We start from the raw sequence: 18,458 nt of genomic DNA on the forward strand, positions 1-18,458 counted from the left end.
TATCTGATATGTTTCTTCAGACTTTTAGCGTCAGTTTCTGTCAGCAACATTTTATCAGGTTACAGTTTCCAGCTTCATCTAATGAAAATTCAAGGATGGTAAATGATGACAAATGATGAAAAAATATGAATCTTAAAAAAAAGATGACAGAGTGGTTCAAGGTGATTTTCTTTCCTCTTGTTTTTTTTAAGATAAATATCATGTTCAGCACTGACATGCTTCATATTCCTTAGTCCACTGAAATGAAACTGATTCTCTGTGCTTTATTTACCCGTTGCCATGGTGAATTTTGGTATCAGAGCTCCACTGATGATGGCCTTCGTTCTTTACTCACGCACAAGCTTAACTTAAGGTGAATAAACACAGAGTTGATTAAACTAAATCTGATTAGCTCTTCTGGAACCAAAATCTCAGAGTTGCTGATCACAGTTACTCAGCTCAGAGTTTGTTTTTAAACGCAGAGTTCGATGAACCTGCTTCCTGGAATAGAGCCCTGGGTTGTTAGCTAAAAGCCTTGAAGAAACAGTCTTTGTAAACAGTAAATTGTAAATAATTATACACATATGCACACAGTGAGCAGTTCAGTAGGAGTGAGAATCTCTTTCTGTTGAAATCCTTTTTCTTTTGTTTATTGCTTAGGAGTACAGGTTAAAGAATTGTCTACTGTTTGCCTTTTATTTTGTTTTAGGGAACATTACGAACAATAAGAAACTTCTGTTAGTCATTTTGGCATTGCTTACCTCTGAAGTGAATAAACTGCTGCTCAACATCTTGAATTGTTATGTGCTGCAGGCTTTTTCTTGGGAGTGGTAGAGTCTCATGTTAGCTGCATGTTGGATGTCTAATTTACCCCTAGGATGGGGACCTAACGAGCTTCAACCAAATGTGTTGCTGTGCATTATAGACAAGCATCTCTACTTTTAGTCTCATCTGTCCAGCTGTGCTGCCATGTTGCAGGATGCTTTCTGCTTGAAATAAGCCACGCTTGTTCAATGTTTCTCTAATTGTACTATGATGAACATGCCAACTGATGCCTGTGTAGTCTGAGACATAGCAAATTAAATCAAAATCCAATATAAAAAAATCTTCCACGGTATTTTTATGGGTTAGATTTTGTTCTTCATCTTAGTGCCTGGTGGAAACTCTCACTACCACATTAATTTGATAGTGGGAGTGATTTCTTGCTTACATTTTTATTTAAGGTAGTATATTCTTAATGAAATCCTACATGACTATTGTTCCCATCATCCCTTCCCTATTACTCGCATTCAGTTCTGAAAACCACCAGCCTCAGGCAAGCAGCGTATTTAAGTACAGCATGTCTGCAGAATCAGTTCCATTTTGCAGCGCAGTGCAGTGAATCCCATATAATTGATTTTTGTATTAGGCTGCCTGTATGCTAAAGAAAACAAAAACATTACAAGCTCATCATATTTGGCATGCATGTTGTTTCATTTTCAGTTTGCTTCCAGATGCTTAGTTTTGAAAGTAGTCATCAGCAAAGCAAATGCATTATGTCACAGCAGCAAATATTGCATAGTAGACAGTCAGCAGTGAAGTGTAACATATCAGAGACTTTCACTGCTCATCAAGACATTATTACAAATTATTCTGAGAGATCCATAAGACACAAATGGAAAAGAACAATATTTGGGAATCTATTAGAAGTCAACAGAGAAAGAGGCTTCAGCATACTCCTTTCATGCACTGAATTTGTGTGATGATCCTTATACAGATCTGCTCAGCAAGACATTAGGCAGCGGTAAACAACATACTTGTACATTGAATTAATCACACTATTCTCAACTCTTTGCAGAAACTGTTATTGAGATCAAGGGAAAAAAAAATACTACCACATAGCTATGTAGCTCGCAAGATACACTCACTTGAGAAGTCAATGGCAAAGCCAGACTTGGTGATGTAAAAATCAGTCTCAAACTGAATGGTGACGATGTTGAGAGTCGAGTGGATTCCTTCAGGCAGCAGTGAGCCACTAACTTCCTTCAGAGACATTTCATTCTCAGGAGGCCCATCCCAAACCTTCAGGATGTCATGGGATGCCTCTGTGTCGAATGCAAGAAACTGGAGGCTGAAAGAGGTGAACACAAAAGATTGTTGGCATAGTTTGGTTTTAGTTCACCGCAAGTCTCTATCGCTGACCATATGCAAACTCTCTATTAGCTTACATATGGTTAGAATGAGTTAACATTAAATCAATTCTTGTATTCTCTTTTTGTACTGACGTAAATGAAGTTTGCATTCATCGTACACTGCAAATACAATGAAAACCCCTCAAGCTGGGGCACCAAATAGGTGTTGAACTTAGCAAGATTCAATTAATTCTAGAAACAATGTCCCTTTGCTTTTGGGCATTTTAGCTGAGATTTGCTATCATCAATCAACTTCTTCTAAAGTCAGAATTACACTATGAGACCACAGACTTATCTGCAATCTCATCAAGAGATGGCCCGAAGCAGCTCATCTCACAGAGAATGTGTGCTTGACTTTATGAAATCATATCATGTTTACTTCGACCTCTGAGCCCAAATCGGTTTTATTTCACAGTAATAGTGGGAGCTCTCAGCCAAAACAAAGGAAGAAAAAAAAAAGCTTCCATGTCCCAGTAATATTCCTCTGGGTGCTGTCACAGTGTCTACAAAGTCCCTCACACAATCATTCTTAATGGAGCTGCTGCAGGCCGTTTTTCTTGATGACATCTAACTTGAGAGGCGAATTCTTCATGTTCAAAATCTTAACTGCACATTACAACATCTCATGCAAACATTTTACGGATGTTTTCATCTTTAAGTCCTTTGAAGTCAGGGCAAGTTATCTGACCTCCATTAATTTATGATGCATTTAAATCATCTCCCCGCAGTTTAGTTCTAGGCAATTTCCTTGTATATATTTAAACTGCTGTTAAAATCCTTCTAACGTTAACACACATATAGTCCACTGGATGCTCTGCTTAGTTCATTTTAAATCATTTATTTTCTCTTTCACCATCCATTTCATGAATAATTTGCATTTTTAGACAAATTCCTGCACATCTTAATTAACAACAACTCGAAAATTATTAATACAAACGTTATTAATCATGTAGCACAATATAAAGAAAATAAACAAAATTACATTTATCCTAAATATGCAGTACATGCATGCATATGTAGACATCGGAGTTACCTGACGATGTTGCCAGAATTGACCTCAATTGTCCAGGTACATCTCAGGTTGTTGTCATAGGGGAAGGGATAGCCAGGAGAAAGGATACGCCCAGTAGACTCACCCTTAAAACTGCCACCACACTCCGCTGCATGCGCACACACACAAACACACACAAACACACACAGAAATATTGAAGCACAAATACAAAACTTGCACAATACAAAATCAAGATTCTTCCACAGACAAAAAAATGTGCATAAGTTAAACACACACAAACACACACACCAACTAACAACTAGATGCCAGCTCACTGCAGCTCTGAGGGTACAATGTGCAAAAATTTAAGCTTAGCCACAGCGAACAATCCTAACAGGTAATGAGACTGCGGCTTCCTGTCTAAGCAGAGAAACTCAGAGATACAAAACATGTTTGCTTCCTAATGAATCATTAATTTGGTTAAAAAGACTATAGAGGCCAGGCTACACTGTAGGAATGACACTGCTACAAACGTTAATAACCGAACGGATATCTTATCATCCAATCTACTTTGTCTCTTCCTTGGTTATTGTCTTGCTATCTATATTACATAATAAACGCCACTTAATTAATAGGAAAATTGCATTAGATCACTACATTGGTGGGCTATAATCAGTATCATTATGCCGGGCAGATGTAAAAGACCTTGATGGCAACGAGGATGTGGCTCTGGGGAAATGAATGGAAATGCCATTTCACCACAGCTCACTATTAATATTGATCTCTCAGTGACACAGCACTGTTATCCAGTTAATCAGTACATCTATTTATTTACTCATTGCGGTTGTATTAGACATATCACAATGGTATAAAGAAGAAATGCTCCAGCAGTGGAAAGCATTGGCATTAAAAGTGCAATTCTGCACACGTCCGGAATTTGTAAATCATCTTTTACCCTAATCCATCACTGCTAGACATCAAGGAACAGACACTGCTTCACAACACCTTCCAGACTTGAGCAGCGTGCAGGTAATAGCTTTATCATTTCTCTATCTTTCCGTCTCAGCATGTTCTGAATATGAAAGTACAGCCAGGACTGTGTTTTATGTCCAAGTCTCAATATGACAAAAAAAGATACGATAATTATTCCTTTACTTGTAGAAAAACGCAGATTAATTGCTGGGGGATTAAAACATTCGAATCAAACATTCGACGAAAGGGGTACGGCAACACAGCGAAAGCTCAATAGCAATCCTATACACTATAACACTATAGTGTTCGTAATCATTCCATACAGCCAGTTCTGCATCCAAAACACACACACAGATCAATTATTCACGAGAAAACATCAAAGCCATTTAAATTCTCTTACCAAATGACAAGCGGCGTATTTTCTTTCAGCAAAGTTCAATTAAGAACAAATCATGTTGGGATAAATCCTTTGGATTAACACCTAGCTGAGCAGTGGCTGTTCTGAATAATAATAAAAGCTACAAACAGCAGGGTCTCCATCCTCTGGACTATGACACATAGAATGGAGACCCCGCTGTTTGTAGCTTTTATTATTATTATCTTATTATCTATAACTAGACAGACAGAACAGAAAAAAATTCAGCATTCAGGCAAAAAGGATTACCTATACATGAAGGAAGAGGGTTGTCCCACGCTCTTCTTTCACCAGTCATGCACTTTAGCATGCCAAAGCCGTGCAGAGTGTAACCTTGGTCACAGCCAAACGTGATGGCACCTCCAGCAAAGTGACCCTGGTCACTGATTTTGAAGCCAAACTGTGGCACACCTGGATCGTCACAGTGGGACAGCTCAAAACCTAGACAAGAAAGAAGAAGAATGGCATAGGGTGGTGATAAGAACCAACACATTAATGTAACACAGTACTATGTAACAAAGTCTACTGTCATTCGATGAACCAGTACTCATTTATCTATACTCTAAAGAGGTATGGATTTAGCTTTGAGTATCGATTTCCCGTTGGGCACAGATGAGGGTTCATAGTCCTATTATATTACCAGCAATAAAAGATTTCCTTTGGACAGAGACCATAATTAGGCATTCATAATTAAATGTTCAATTGAGTGTGGGCATTTGCTATGACTGAGAAACAGCCTATCCACTTGGAACGCTTGGGGAGAGGAAATTAAACAAGCCACAAACAAGAAAATGTGATAAATCTTTAGCTCAGCATGCTTTTTTTTTTTTTTTTTTTTTTTTTTTTTCTAAATGACATCAGAAACAGCAGTATGCGACATTACGTGATGGCAGAGCTTCAGTTCATCCTTTGTCATTTTTTTTTTTTTTTTTTTTTAAATAAATAGGACAGGGGGAATGAATGAGAGAAAGAGGGGGAGAGAAAGAAAGAAAACCAAAGGGGAGAAGAGACGGTGAGAAGGGGGGGGAAGAGAGAGAAAAAAAAAAAAAGAACTCCTGGGTCACCTGTATGGAGAAAAAAAAACAAACAAACAAAAAAAACAAACAGAGGAGACAGCAAACAACAAAGAGTAACATAATAATAGAGAAAACAAAGCACCATCACAATAAACTAGCTAGTCATAGATATCAATATTTACTAAATAATAAAGGATATTGTGCAGCACGCAAGATAGACAGCGCACAGTGTGCTTTGAGGCAGCAGCCAAGAAAGCTTTAGTCCGCGTCTGTGAATACCCATGTGTGCATACCTGTGTGGATCAGCATGCTTGCATTCCAAAGGTTTCTCCATGTAATGATCTGCTAGGGAGTGTGGGGAGCCACAGCCCCGTCCTCCAGGGTGTGAAGTGGGTATGGAGGAGATCAAAACTCCAGACATCCAGAGGCCCCCAGAACACAAGAGACCATGGAAGACCAACAGAGGGGCAGCCGCGCCACTGTTCCAGTAAGAGCTGAGGAGAGTCCCAGATGAGGGCTCGCCCAGCAGCCGCGGAGCAGAAGTCAGGGGGAGTTGCAGTGACGCGCCCGTGAGCTCCGCCGGCCCCCAGCTGTGCCTGAGTGACCGAGCCCCAGGCCGAGAGGCCGGGGGCACCCCACCTCCAAAGGGGCCCGAGCGAGCCCCAGGCCCCAGGCCCCGACAAGCGGCCGCCAAGGAGTGAGCCATATTCAGCATGCTTGAATATGGCCTTCATATGTTGTTCCTCTCTTTTAGGTACTAAAGTGTTCCGCTATGCAGCAAGAGTGGCCGCACATAAACCCAGCAGTGCTGATTTATGGTCTCGTCTCACCGCGAGGTCCGTGCCCATGCCAGATGTTATGGTAGTATTACAAGTGTCATGCCCAGTATAAATCTCCAGCAGTTACCGCTCACATTTAGGAAATTACCTCAGCACTTTTGGAAGGAGTCATGAAAACATGATAAGATTTCATGTTCTGACAAGATTTAAACTGACCATATCCCACCTTCCCCTTGCCCCCTTGCTGCTCATACATCACTCAGTTCTCCTTACATAAAAAAAAAACCCTTTTCATTTTGGCTCAAATGATTGCACTTGAGAGATACAGCTTACATTGTGCCATTTACCTTGTGTGCATCCATGGATAAGAAAAAATATCACAAATGAAATCCAATTATGTGATACTTAATTACGGGGTATTCTGTAACTCAAAAGGAAGCCTGTAATTAAGCCATTTCTTCACAACTAATTTAGATACAGATGGCAATTTATATAGCCGTTGCAAATGAGCCCACATTCCTGATTAATGTACATTTTCTTTTTTTATTTTTGCAGATCTGTCAGGCTCCGAATCCTCAAATCCTTCACAACTAATGCCAAACTGAATCTTACAGCAAAACTGTTAAAACGTTTCTCTTATATCTATTACCAGTTGTACCTTGCACATTTGGCGCCATTATCATAGAGTGAAAGCTGAAGACATAGGAACTGTGAGTTATCAAAAAAAAACCTTTTCATTATTATTATTTTCAAACCATTCAAAAGTTTAAAACTGATCAAAAGTGAAAACCAGAACTTCATCCTAACTACTCTCTTGAATTCTACATTAGAAAGCTTACTGGTAGACCAAAAGATTTCAGAGATCTCAATGAGCACACAATTGCAGGTGAAAGACAAAAACACTTTAAATTGGATGGCAAAATGCAGTGTCGCCAAAACATTCTCTCTTCACAGTAATAAATTAGAAATGGTTAGCAACAACACACAGTCAGCAAGCCAATTAGGGGGGAGAGAAAACCCCATCTATTATTGCCCCCCCTTACAGCAATGACCGAAACTTTTAATGCGCACATGCACTTGTGGATTTGTACACACACACCCTATGCAGTGCATGCAAATACAAACTGGCAACACACACAAACCGCAAACAGCAGCATAGTGACTTCAAACAGTCCTAACAATAATTCACCTGCTTTAACAAGGTACAGTTAGGCAAGCAAGGACGCTAATTGCAGAAGTGGAGAGCAAAATAAAAGAGAGAAAAAGGACTCACATGGAGAGAGACAGAGGTTGAGAAAGGACAGAAAGAAAAAAGCCAATTTTCCTGCTGGAGTGGAGCAGAAACACCATGCTGTGTTTAATGGATACCCTGACAGTGAAAGACACAGCGAAGCGGGGTGAGGGTCAATTAAAATTTTCTTTCAAATTCTGCTACTTCAAATGCCTGGCTCCCGAAGTGAGGCTAAATTCACTCATTTGGAAAAGCTTTAGGGCCCTCCTCCCCCAGGGAAATGAAATGTGACTTACTGTGGTATATGAGCCGGAAACCTGCAGCCGTCTTCTCGTGGTCAGAGTAGAACTCAAGCCACAGATAGTTGGAAGTGCTGGTAAGGGACAGACCTTGCATCAGCGTGCTCGTGTATGTGCCAAGCAGTGGCGCTGCCCCATCTTTACCGTCATACAGCTAATCGGAGACAGAAAGGAACACGAGGGAGTGTTTTGTTGCTTTGATTAAGAATTAAAAATTAATACTGAAGTAAGACAGCAACGATTAAAAAGAAGCTATTAGTGTCATATATACGATTTTATATGACATCTCTATTGCCAAGCCAATGCCCTAAATAAAATGAGATAATGAAGAAAGGAGCATCCATAATTCATTCCATTGATCTGAGAGTATATCTGTAGAGCTTAGCTAACAAGGCTCGTGACAGATGGTCTGGAAGAATAACTTGTCTTTTTAATTAATACCATTTAAAAGTAGAAATATTTTAACAAATATTCACCAAATATTAAATGTTCTTTATTATTTAACTACTTATTTTCAGGCAGGCAGTTGACTCTTTCCACTGCTTTTCAAGGCTCTTAGAAACATGAGTTTGAAATTGAATCTTTCTTTGATGTTGTGTTTATTTACTTGTTTATTATTTTATGAAAGAATGACTTTAAGTAGAAGCATGCTTCCCTGACTGATATCTGTGAAACAATAAAAAATGAAAAACAAAAGGCTCTGTGTTCTTTCCTTTGAAACGTTACAGAAGGGCTCTGTTTTGTTTTTCCATTTCTTAAAGGTAATCTACCTCTCTGAAAATGTTTTCCACTTTTGAGATATTCCCGAGATGACTGAGTACAAGAGACTATACAGCTGCATTACTAGATGGATACAGATACTAGTCCACAGTGCTTTGGACTAATAACAAAACATCTGCATCTAAAAAATATATATAAATAAATAGTGCACTCCAGCTGTGAGGTGGGAACAACACAGCCACTTTCATTACATGTGTGGTGCTTATCAAATCTGTTAATAATGCCCACGAGCAAATGCTGCTGATGCTGTCACGTGACCTTCAGACGTCTAAGACAAAACAATTCTGCATTTTTTTTCCATGCAATCCTTCTTTTTGCAAATAATAAAAAGTATCAAGACCTTGCTTGCATACTTGAACATCAATTTTTAAAAATGACACAAAACTGAAGTTGCTTATCTACTTTGTGTCAGCAAAGATGAGCGACTGCTTTGCTTACCTTGAGAACATCACCTTGAGCAAGCTCAAAGGTGCTGGCAGTGATGTTGATGCCTTTTCCTGTTTGGACCTGAATGCTGTACACGCACTCATGGCTGTTGTCATAGTTCATTGGATAGTTGGGGGACAAAAGAACTCCCTCATTGTTGGAGACTGTTGAACCGCACTCAGCTGCAAACAAAAAAACCCCAACAACAGACACAATCAGCTACACAGCAATATGACCTGCTTAAACATATTAGGAATACATTCACGAAAATTAATAGACACCATAAAACTGGTTCATTAGCTTTTTCCTAACAAGATAAAAGTATATTTCACACATTCTACTTAAATGAGAAAGTGTACATCCCTTTTTATTACCTTACCTCGTGAAAATCATTTTTTAACTGAGACAGACACATTATGAAACATAGATTAGACTATTAAATAATTAATATTTAATGTAACAACATTCACTTGCCTTGCTGCCTGGGCTAAATAGCAGAAAATTACTTAACCACAATTAACTTGTACAGAAAAAAAAGTCCAGACTTTCAAAGACAGGGACATCAGAACATGGCATTTATCATGCAACAAATGCACTGATACTTTTAGTCTGTAAGTCTGACACAAGACCAGGTCAATGTCAAAAACATGCTAGGTACACTATCACAATGACTAAATCCCTACAGTAACCTTTTGAAATGTGAATGTAACTGACCTGCCTTTAAGCCTTCATGAGTGAAAAGGACATCTCCCTAGATAGTTTAACCCAGTAGCTCACGTCAGTTAATCACAGGTCTATCCTTTTAACTGTAGTCTACTTACATAAATCCAATTCTGCTGGGTTCTTAAATGTCAAATAAGAAAGTTTACATCTGTGTTGAATACATTTTAAAAGCTGACACTGGCTAGTTGCATAAACACATACATAAACAAGAACGGAAACAGAATAAAAGCAGTTGACCACGTACCCACACACCTTGGCAGAGGGGCACTCCACATGCGGCGCCCACCTCCCAGGCACACGATCTCCCTCGCCCCCTGCAGACGATAGCCCGTATTGCAGTAGAACGACAAAGAGTCGCCAATGCCAAACTTGGAGCCCGTGTGCCAGCCGTACCGAGGCGTTCCAGGGTCCTCGCAAGGTTCAAGATCATACTCTGCAAATAAGACAACAAAAATTTATTACGAATCCTCTATCTATTGCTTCTTTTGAAAATAACTCCCAGTCTTCTTGTTTGCTTCCATCAAAAAAGACGACATGTTCAGGCAAAGCAGCACTGTAGTTTGTGGGGATTACCTGTCTTGCTCAAGGAATCTTCATCAGGCTGGGAAGCCAAACGTTTGATTCCAGGTTGTCGGGATAAAGAATGAGCTCTCTAAAAACTAGGCCACTCTCAGTGAAATATTTTTACACATGGGGCTGCTGGTGGCCTTATAATTTGAGAAAATGCAGCCCAGGAGTAGGAGGAAAAAGGTCTTACTCCCATCAGCATTTCTCTCACGGTCTGTATCTGGCAGTATGCAGAACTATACGGAGCCTATTGATTTCAGCACCGCAAAACATTAAAGCAGCAATCAAGTGTAGGATGTAGAATGATGGCCTTGGCAGACGTTCATTAAAGGTCATAAAAGGTTAAAAAACGAATTCTAATAATGAACTATATAGATGCTAATTGCAGAGCATGAAAGAAGACAAAAATATATTCACAAATCATGTTTCATGAATATTCATGGATTCATAAGATATGTCTCACTTCAGTGAACAGCAGGCAAACATTTAACCCGGATGCTCATGAAACAAGGCTTCTCTACCTTGCTATTCTCTCTGTGTGTCACTCTCCTCTCTCACTCTTTATCCGACCTTCTCTATGAGCCCTGCACACTCAGCATCACCATCTGTCTCATCTCCTTTCTGTCCCTTTATCTAGCTCTCTAAACCGTGTATCTACGGCTGTTTAATTCTCCATTTCTTACCATCGATATGGGGGGCCCATTATTTCTGTACACACCTCCTTCTCCTTCTGCCGTCTTCAGTCCTCGGGAGACTGGCCCACATGCAATGCTTTGATGATCATTCTCCTCACGATCAGACACCCTCTACCTGCATGACCCTGTTGTCTCTTAATTATCCTTCTCTGACTGACGCAGGCCTGAGGCATGGTCTGTCTTAAGCCTGCTGACCGACAAATCACTCCTTATGCTACTTTATGCACACTTTAGAGAGGCTTAGTGCTTTTGATCTCATCAATGAAAGAACTGTCTCTTTCCACGTGCCTGTGACTGCTTTTCACTTTTGCTTTCTACCCCTCGTTTTAATTACCCTTAGTCCTCTTTTCTACCTCCTCCACACAACCCTCCATCCTCTGCTAAAACCTTTCCTGCCCTACCACAACTCCCACCTCCATTCCTTCTACAGACATAGCCCACATATGGACTCATACCTGAGAACGAAATGTTGAATCCCTGCAGCGATATGGAGAAGTCAGAAATAAAGCGTAGCTGGGCCTTGAAGTTCCCATACAGACCAGCATTAATTGGTGCAGGCCTCTCAGAGCCAGTCAGGCGAGCGAGTGGCTGAGCGAAGCTGCCGTTTTCTGTTATCAGAAGGTAGTCATGGTGATCCTCCAGGTGGAAGGAGTGAAAAGTGAATTGGACACCTTGGAGGAGAAAATAGGAAAGTCCAGTGATAGAGGTTTCCAGGAATATATAAAGAATAACTGAAAGGAACAGTGTCATTCATAAATTCATGGTAACATGCATATTTCATGTTCATACTGACTGACAGTACTGTGTAAAAGTCTTCAGCCACCCCCATTTCTTTAGAGTTTGCTAGGAAAATGGGAAATGGGCTTGATGATTTATTGAAACATGCAAAAAAAAAAAAAAAAAAAAAAAACCATTGGAAAGATTGAATGTTTTTGATAGGTTTGTAGCTTGAACCTATTCGCTGGAACGTTGAAGACAATATAATTACACCGCAAGCAAGACACGAAGTAGGCAAAGTTTTTCATGTTTCTCGTGCACGGGAGAGAACCGGACAGACGCCGTTCCTTCGCTTGACCCCAGTTGCTCTCGACCGCTCCCCCGTAACACTGCTTTTTTATTGAGGTTACATGAATATGCATAGGTTCATTAACATATGACGTCTACATACAAACAAAGAGTACCGTGTGTGTGTGTGTGTGTGTGTTGCTGATCAAAGGGTCATATAACATAAAAGCACACAAGCAAACATCCTTGGTCAGGAAGAGGGTAGTCTCACCCTAGATAACACGGTGAGGAAGTCCAGCATTTAAAGCACTTAGACTAGAACAGACGTAGCTACGTTTATCCTACCATAAAACAATAAGACAAGGTACGACCTCTCTCGTGCTCCCAGAGTGCTCTCTAATACACACAAAGTTTGCAGACTATCACTACACAATTGATTATACACCTCTAAGAATATATGGTTAAATATTTCTAAGCATAAATGACAATCAACAATACAAAATCTAACAGTTTTCAACAAAGCCTGAACTCTATTAATCAGTATCATCAATAACAGTTCTGCAGGCTTCTGGAAGGTCATTCAGAGCTCTTCTTTGGATGTCAGGTGGATGAAAATCTGTTGCTCTGTTTCTGTTTTTATAATTCATCAGTTCTGTCAAGATCCCCAAGACCGCTGTCTGAAATGCAGCCCCATACAATGACCAAGCCTTCATCATGTTGTACAAATAGCTGAAGAAACTCACTGTTGACACTCACTGATGATTTGACCCAAACATTTCAAATTTGAATTCATTATTTCATATCTTTTGGACCTCTTGCTAGTCCAGTTTTTGTGTAATTTGGCATACCTGTGCAGTAAACAGTAGAGTGATTATCTAAAGATCTAGATGCATCTATCAGATTCTGCCAGGTCTTTGATGGATTTTTCCCCCCTTTTCTTTATGACATGAATTTCAGATATGGTATCTGTATCATGATTCAGTCAATTTCCAAAGAAAAAACTTTGAAAAATCTTCAGAAAAGGAGAACTGTTGCTCATTGGAGCACTGACTGATTGGATATAAAATATAAAATATAAAGAAACTAGTGGCCGTTCAAGACTCCTGCACAGTGCTGCATAAGGTTAAGAATTAATGTTGTTGTTTAAATTTAAGGAAATGGGCTAAATTTGAATGCAGTCACCTCAAAATGAACCTGGTAAAACAAAGACTTGTCTTCTAGCTTGCCAGTGAAAGATTTTCCCAAGAAAAGAGCATAACTAATGATTGACAGTCAATGAAGCAAACAGAATCTATAAATTGTTTTCAGGTTGGTGAAGATGATGTTTTCCATCAATAAAATGCAACTGAAATTTTAAGCAAGTAAACAAGGCCTATATAAACAGTATATTTCCATTTTATCACACTGTAACTCAGACCCAATAACAACATCTTCATTCTATCCATGATGGCCACTTGGCTGCTTTTCAGCACCATCAGTGATGGCATTTCAATGCCATCTGTTGAATCTGTTGGAATATGACTCTATAATGTCCTCCACAATGCTTGGCTCACTTAATAAAGAAAGCCCCAAATGGCTCTAGAATAAATAACAAAATGAAATGATTGATTGTCTTCTGTAAAATGCCAATTATATTACAGAGCATGAAGGCAAATGACCAATTAATCAAGAGCCAATCTTGTGAGGAGACTTTCTAATATTGTAATACAGTCTGTACACGTGCTGGTTAATAAAAAGTGGCTAGTTGCATAACTACTACCTCTGAAGTGGAATTTCTTGCTGATTGCCCAAAGGTAAAAGCATACAATACAGCGATTAAAGAGCAGAGAAAATAATCCCAGGAGATTTTGTGTATGTTGTGGTGAATTTGGAGGCTGTGGTGAACAAGTCATCCAATCTCAATAGCCAAAACAGGTGAGCTGACGGGTGACTGGTTGGCTCAAATATGGCCTGAGAAGCAAGTCAAAAGTTCAAATCCTGTCCAGGGACCATTTAGACTTTCTCTTTTTCATGTTCTGTCTATTTGCTAGTATTTGCTATATATATATATATATATATATATATATATATATATATATATATATACACACTCAACAAAAATATAAACGCAACACCTTTGTTACTGCTCCCATTCCCCATGGGATGGACGTAGAGACCTAAAATTCATTCCAGATACACAATATAACCATCCCTCCCAAACAGTGGTCACAAATCAGTCCAAATGTGTGGTAGTGGGCACATCTGCCATATTGAGATAATCCATCCCACCTCACAGGTGTGCCACATCAGGATGCTGATCTGACATCATGAGTAGTGCACAGGTGTACCTCAGACTGCCCACAACAAAAGGCCACCCTGGGATGTGCAGTTTTTGCGCTATTGGGGGTCTGGGGACCCAGAACCGGTCAGTATCTGGTGTGACCACCATTTGCCTCATGCAGTGCAACACATCGTCGCATGGAGTCTATCAGATTGTCAATTGTGGCCTGTGGAATGTTGGTCCACTCCACTTCAATGGCTGTGCGAGGTTGTTGGATATTCGTGGGAACTGGTACACGCTGTCGTATACGCCGGTCAAGCACATCCCGAACATGCTCAATGGGTGACATGTCCGGTGAGTATGCTGGCCATGCAAGAACTGGGACATTCTCAGCTGCCATCTGCCCTGAACAATGTGAACCATGATTCATCCGTGAAGCGCACACCTCTCCAACGTGCCAGACGCCATCGAATGTGAGCATTTGCCCACACAAGTCTGTTACGGCGACGAGCTGGAGTCAGGTCAAGACCCCGATGAGGACGACGGGCATGCAGTTGAGCGTCCCTGAGACGGTTTCTGACAGTTTGTGCAGAAATTGTTTGGTTGTGCAAACCAATTGTTCCAGCAGCTGTCTGGGTGGCTGGTCTCAGACGATCTTGGAGGTGAACCTGCTGGATGTGGAGGTCCTGGGCTGGTGTGGTTACACGAGGTCTGCGGTTGTGAGGCCGGTTGAATGTGCTGCCATATTCTCTGAAACACCTGTGGAGACGGCTTATTGTTGAGAAATGAACATTCAATGCACGGGCGACAGATCTGGTTGACATTCCTGCTGTCAGCATGCCAATTGCACGCTCCCTCATTGCTTGTGGCATCTGTGGCATTTTGCTGTGAGACAAAACTGCACATTCCAGGGTGGCCTTTTGTTGTGGGCAGTCTGAGGTACACCTGTGCACTACTCATGATGTCAGATCAGCATCCTGATGTGGCACACCTGTGAGGTGGGATGGATTATCTCAATATAGCAGATGTGCCCACTACCACACATTTGGACTGATTTGTGACCACTGTTTGGGAGGGATGGTTATATTGTGTATCTGGAATGAATTTTAGGTCTCTACGTCCATCCCATGGGGAATGGGAGCAGTAACAAAGGTGTTGCGTTTATATTTTTGTTGAGTGTATATGTATATGTATTAGGGGTGCAACAATACTCGTATTGATATTGAACCGTTCGATACAGTGCTTTCGGTTCGGTACGCATATGTATCAAACAATACAAAATTTTTAATTTATTTTATCAACTTTCCTTCTAACGATGCTGTCTGTGTTGAGCGTTCAGTGGCTCTGCGCTCGACAGTGCAGCCTAGACGGAGTAGTCGAACACAGATTCACTGAGCGCAGGGCAAGCTAGCGAGACAGAAGTTAAGCTCTCCTTGCAACACGGCAAATTGAACCTCACCCACCCTCATTCAGATCATGACACCAAAGTATCAAACCGAACCGTGAATTTTGTGTATCGTTGCACCCCTAATACGTATGTGTGTGTGTGTGTGTGTGTATGTATGTGTATATATATATATATATATATATATATATATATATATATATATATATATATATATATAGAGAGAGAGAGAGAGAGAGAGAGAGAGAGAGAGAGAGAGAGAGAGAGAGAGAGAGAGAGAGAGATGTGAATCATAGTCTCTGTGGAAGCAAAATTGATTCATTTTACTTTTAGAGCTCACTTCTGTTTCTGTTCAAATATACTGCTCTATAATGTTAATGACATGATTCACCGTTTTCAGTTTTACCAAAATGATGACACTTATGTGTAATTTAAAGGAATTTATTCACACAAATGCTACAGGTCACTCAAGTATAACTACAGTATGTTGTAATAAGAGGTTGCACTAACACCCTGTGGGGACTCTACTATATTGGCGCGCAATGTAGGAATGCAGACGCGCAAAATTCAATCTAACTGCCCAAGCTTCTGAGACTCTGATCTCTTAAAAACATACACAATCTACTGATTTAATCACATGATTAAGATGAGATGATATTTGTAAGAGTTTTCAGTTTCACGTTTTCTTCCTTTTTGATTGATATCGATATTGACTGTCTGTAGTATTTTGTTTTTGTTTGTTTTGTTTTTTGAATAACTTATTGTGAGATATTAGAACTGGTGCCAAGTGGAGCTATAATCAGTCAGTTAGTTGGAGGTATTCATTATTTCTCGATGTTATTAGTTTGGACTTGTGGGTGCAGTTAAGTATGATGAATCCAGTTATTGCTGAGAGTTAAAAGACCCATGTAAGAAATTAAAAAGATAATGCTGATAAAAAAAAATTAATGCTATAAACATCACAAAGAAATAACAGAGAAAAATAGAGTTATCCAGGGAAGGATTACATGATGTCAGTGGGTAAAGCCCTAAATTACTGGATTCAGTCTCCCTATATGAGTTACACACAGAGATAAACCTATAAACTTGCCATCCAGGGCTTACTAGATTGAAATACATGGACTTTAATTGCATCAATATTATATGGCAAAGAGAGAAATGACATGAACAGTTAAACACTGATTTAAATGAAATAATATGATTTTATGGTGTTAAACTCCAAGAACAGCGAGATAGGTAACTCAAAAGAAAATAAAGGTACGACAACAGGACTGACTTTCAAAAGGCCATTTGGGAATGGATAATAGGAAACACTATGGGCAAATGTGATGATACGGCTAGAGCATTGTGATAAGTTCAGTGTGCTTTTCAAATAATAATGAATGGCACACTGATAATTGACAGTGAGTGCTGTGATAACAGAATTAAAGTAATAAAACAAAGAGCGACTAGTGAATAAAACTGAGATACAAGATTTGCTTCAGCAGGTGTTCTGCTTAAAAGTTGAAGCTGTTCATAAAAAAAAGTATCAGAAGAATGTAAGATCCTGTTCTTCACACTAAGGACCAATGCACACGGCACATACCTTTTTTGAACTAGAGGATGTGCCCACTGTCACATCAGCAAGCATCAGCAATGGTAGCTATCATAGTAAATAGTTTATTTATAAAGTATGTTACTGCCTAGTAACAGAGAGAAGATCACAAAAAGCAACTTCACACTCAGGAATGTACATCCCTGCATTCCCAGGCATTCAATCGCAAAGTTCAAAGTATACTGGACAAATAGTTTCTAAAATATGAGAATACAAGTCTCTATCGCGCGCACACGCACGCACGCACGCACGCACACACACACACACTTCTTGAATAGAAGAGCTGCTATACAGGAAGGAACGAAATGAGCTGAACAATTTAATATAGACTCAAAAAGAGCAGTGAATGAACACTACATTGTGTAATATTTCTACTTATATTCTGGGTTACCACATACTCTGCATATCCAATCCAGTGGATATATTATTAGTTGACCTTCCTGATTCAACCCCACCAAAGGATTTGTGTTTCCCTTCAGTAGCGAACCCAAATGCGTAAACCATTACACTGTGGAGCCACCACTCATGGCCTGGCTACCATCCAATAATAAAAGCCCTGCATTTAAATGATCTTTGCCTGATTAAATGTACATGTTGCACTCTTTTCAGTTTATAATAATAAATCACTTTTATATCTCTAGAACCTTTTTGAGGAGAGGGAGATGTGTCCTTTTAATTTATTGTTACATAATTTGGTCATTGTTGAGAATACTAAATATGCGACTCACTGTAGAAAGGACTAGATAAATAAAAACTGTTATATATAAAATCGCCGTCTGAACCCACTGGGAAAGAGGGTGTGGTATGTGTATCTTCCTCCAGCTTGGAAGGTGGAGTGTTTGGGGCATCTTAGCTGTTCCTAACAGCTTGCATGCAAATATATAGATGCATTCTCCTACCTTTTCCATGGCTGACTTCTACAGTCCATGTGCAATTTAGAGAGTTAGGATACAGCTCAGGGTAGCCAGGTGATAAGATGATCCCTCCAGGTCCCCTGATATCACCACCACATGATGCTGAATGGAACAAGAAGATAATGAAAGATAACTGTTGCTGGAAAAAAAGGGTAAATTGTAAATGAACCAATAAATCCTTCACCTGAAGACAGAGGGGAGGTTAAGATGAATAATGCATTTGAGTCATATCACAT

The 18,458-nt window shown here is 39.8% G+C and overlaps 1 protein-coding gene across 10 annotated transcripts in view; it reads right to left on the reverse strand.

Moving 5' to 3' along the window:
• LOC146658663 (CUB and sushi domain-containing protein 3-like) overlaps positions 1-18,458 on the reverse strand; it is a 257,048-nt gene that overhangs the window by 121,208 nt on the left and 117,382 nt on the right. For all 10 annotated transcript variants that reach the window (XR_014913740.1, XM_085422379.1, XM_085422378.1 and 7 more), the window contains 8 exons: positions 18,208-18,324; positions 11,500-11,715; positions 10,027-10,215; positions 9,072-9,241; positions 7,851-8,007; positions 4,778-4,969; positions 3,184-3,310; positions 1,887-2,089 (listed from right to left, as the gene is read on the reverse strand). Coding sequence is in view for 9 of the 10 variants with exons in the window: in XM_085422379.1 (XP_085278505.1) it covers positions 1,887-2,089; positions 3,184-3,310; positions 4,778-4,969; positions 7,851-8,007; positions 9,072-9,241; positions 10,027-10,215; positions 11,500-11,715; positions 18,208-18,324 (1,371 nt within the window). In the remaining variant the exon portion in view is untranslated. The remainder of the gene's footprint in view (positions 1-1,886; positions 2,090-3,183; positions 3,311-4,777; positions 4,970-7,850; positions 8,008-9,071; positions 9,242-10,026; positions 10,216-11,499; positions 11,716-18,207; positions 18,325-18,458) is intronic.

Source organism: Rhamphochromis longiceps, linkage group LG11 (assembly GCF_057381845.1).
Source record: "Rhamphochromis longiceps isolate RC_006_pf linkage group LG11, R_longiceps_female_GT1.1, whole genome shotgun sequence".
NCBI classification, from domain to species: Eukaryota; Metazoa; Chordata; class Actinopteri; order Cichliformes; family Cichlidae; genus Rhamphochromis; species Rhamphochromis longiceps.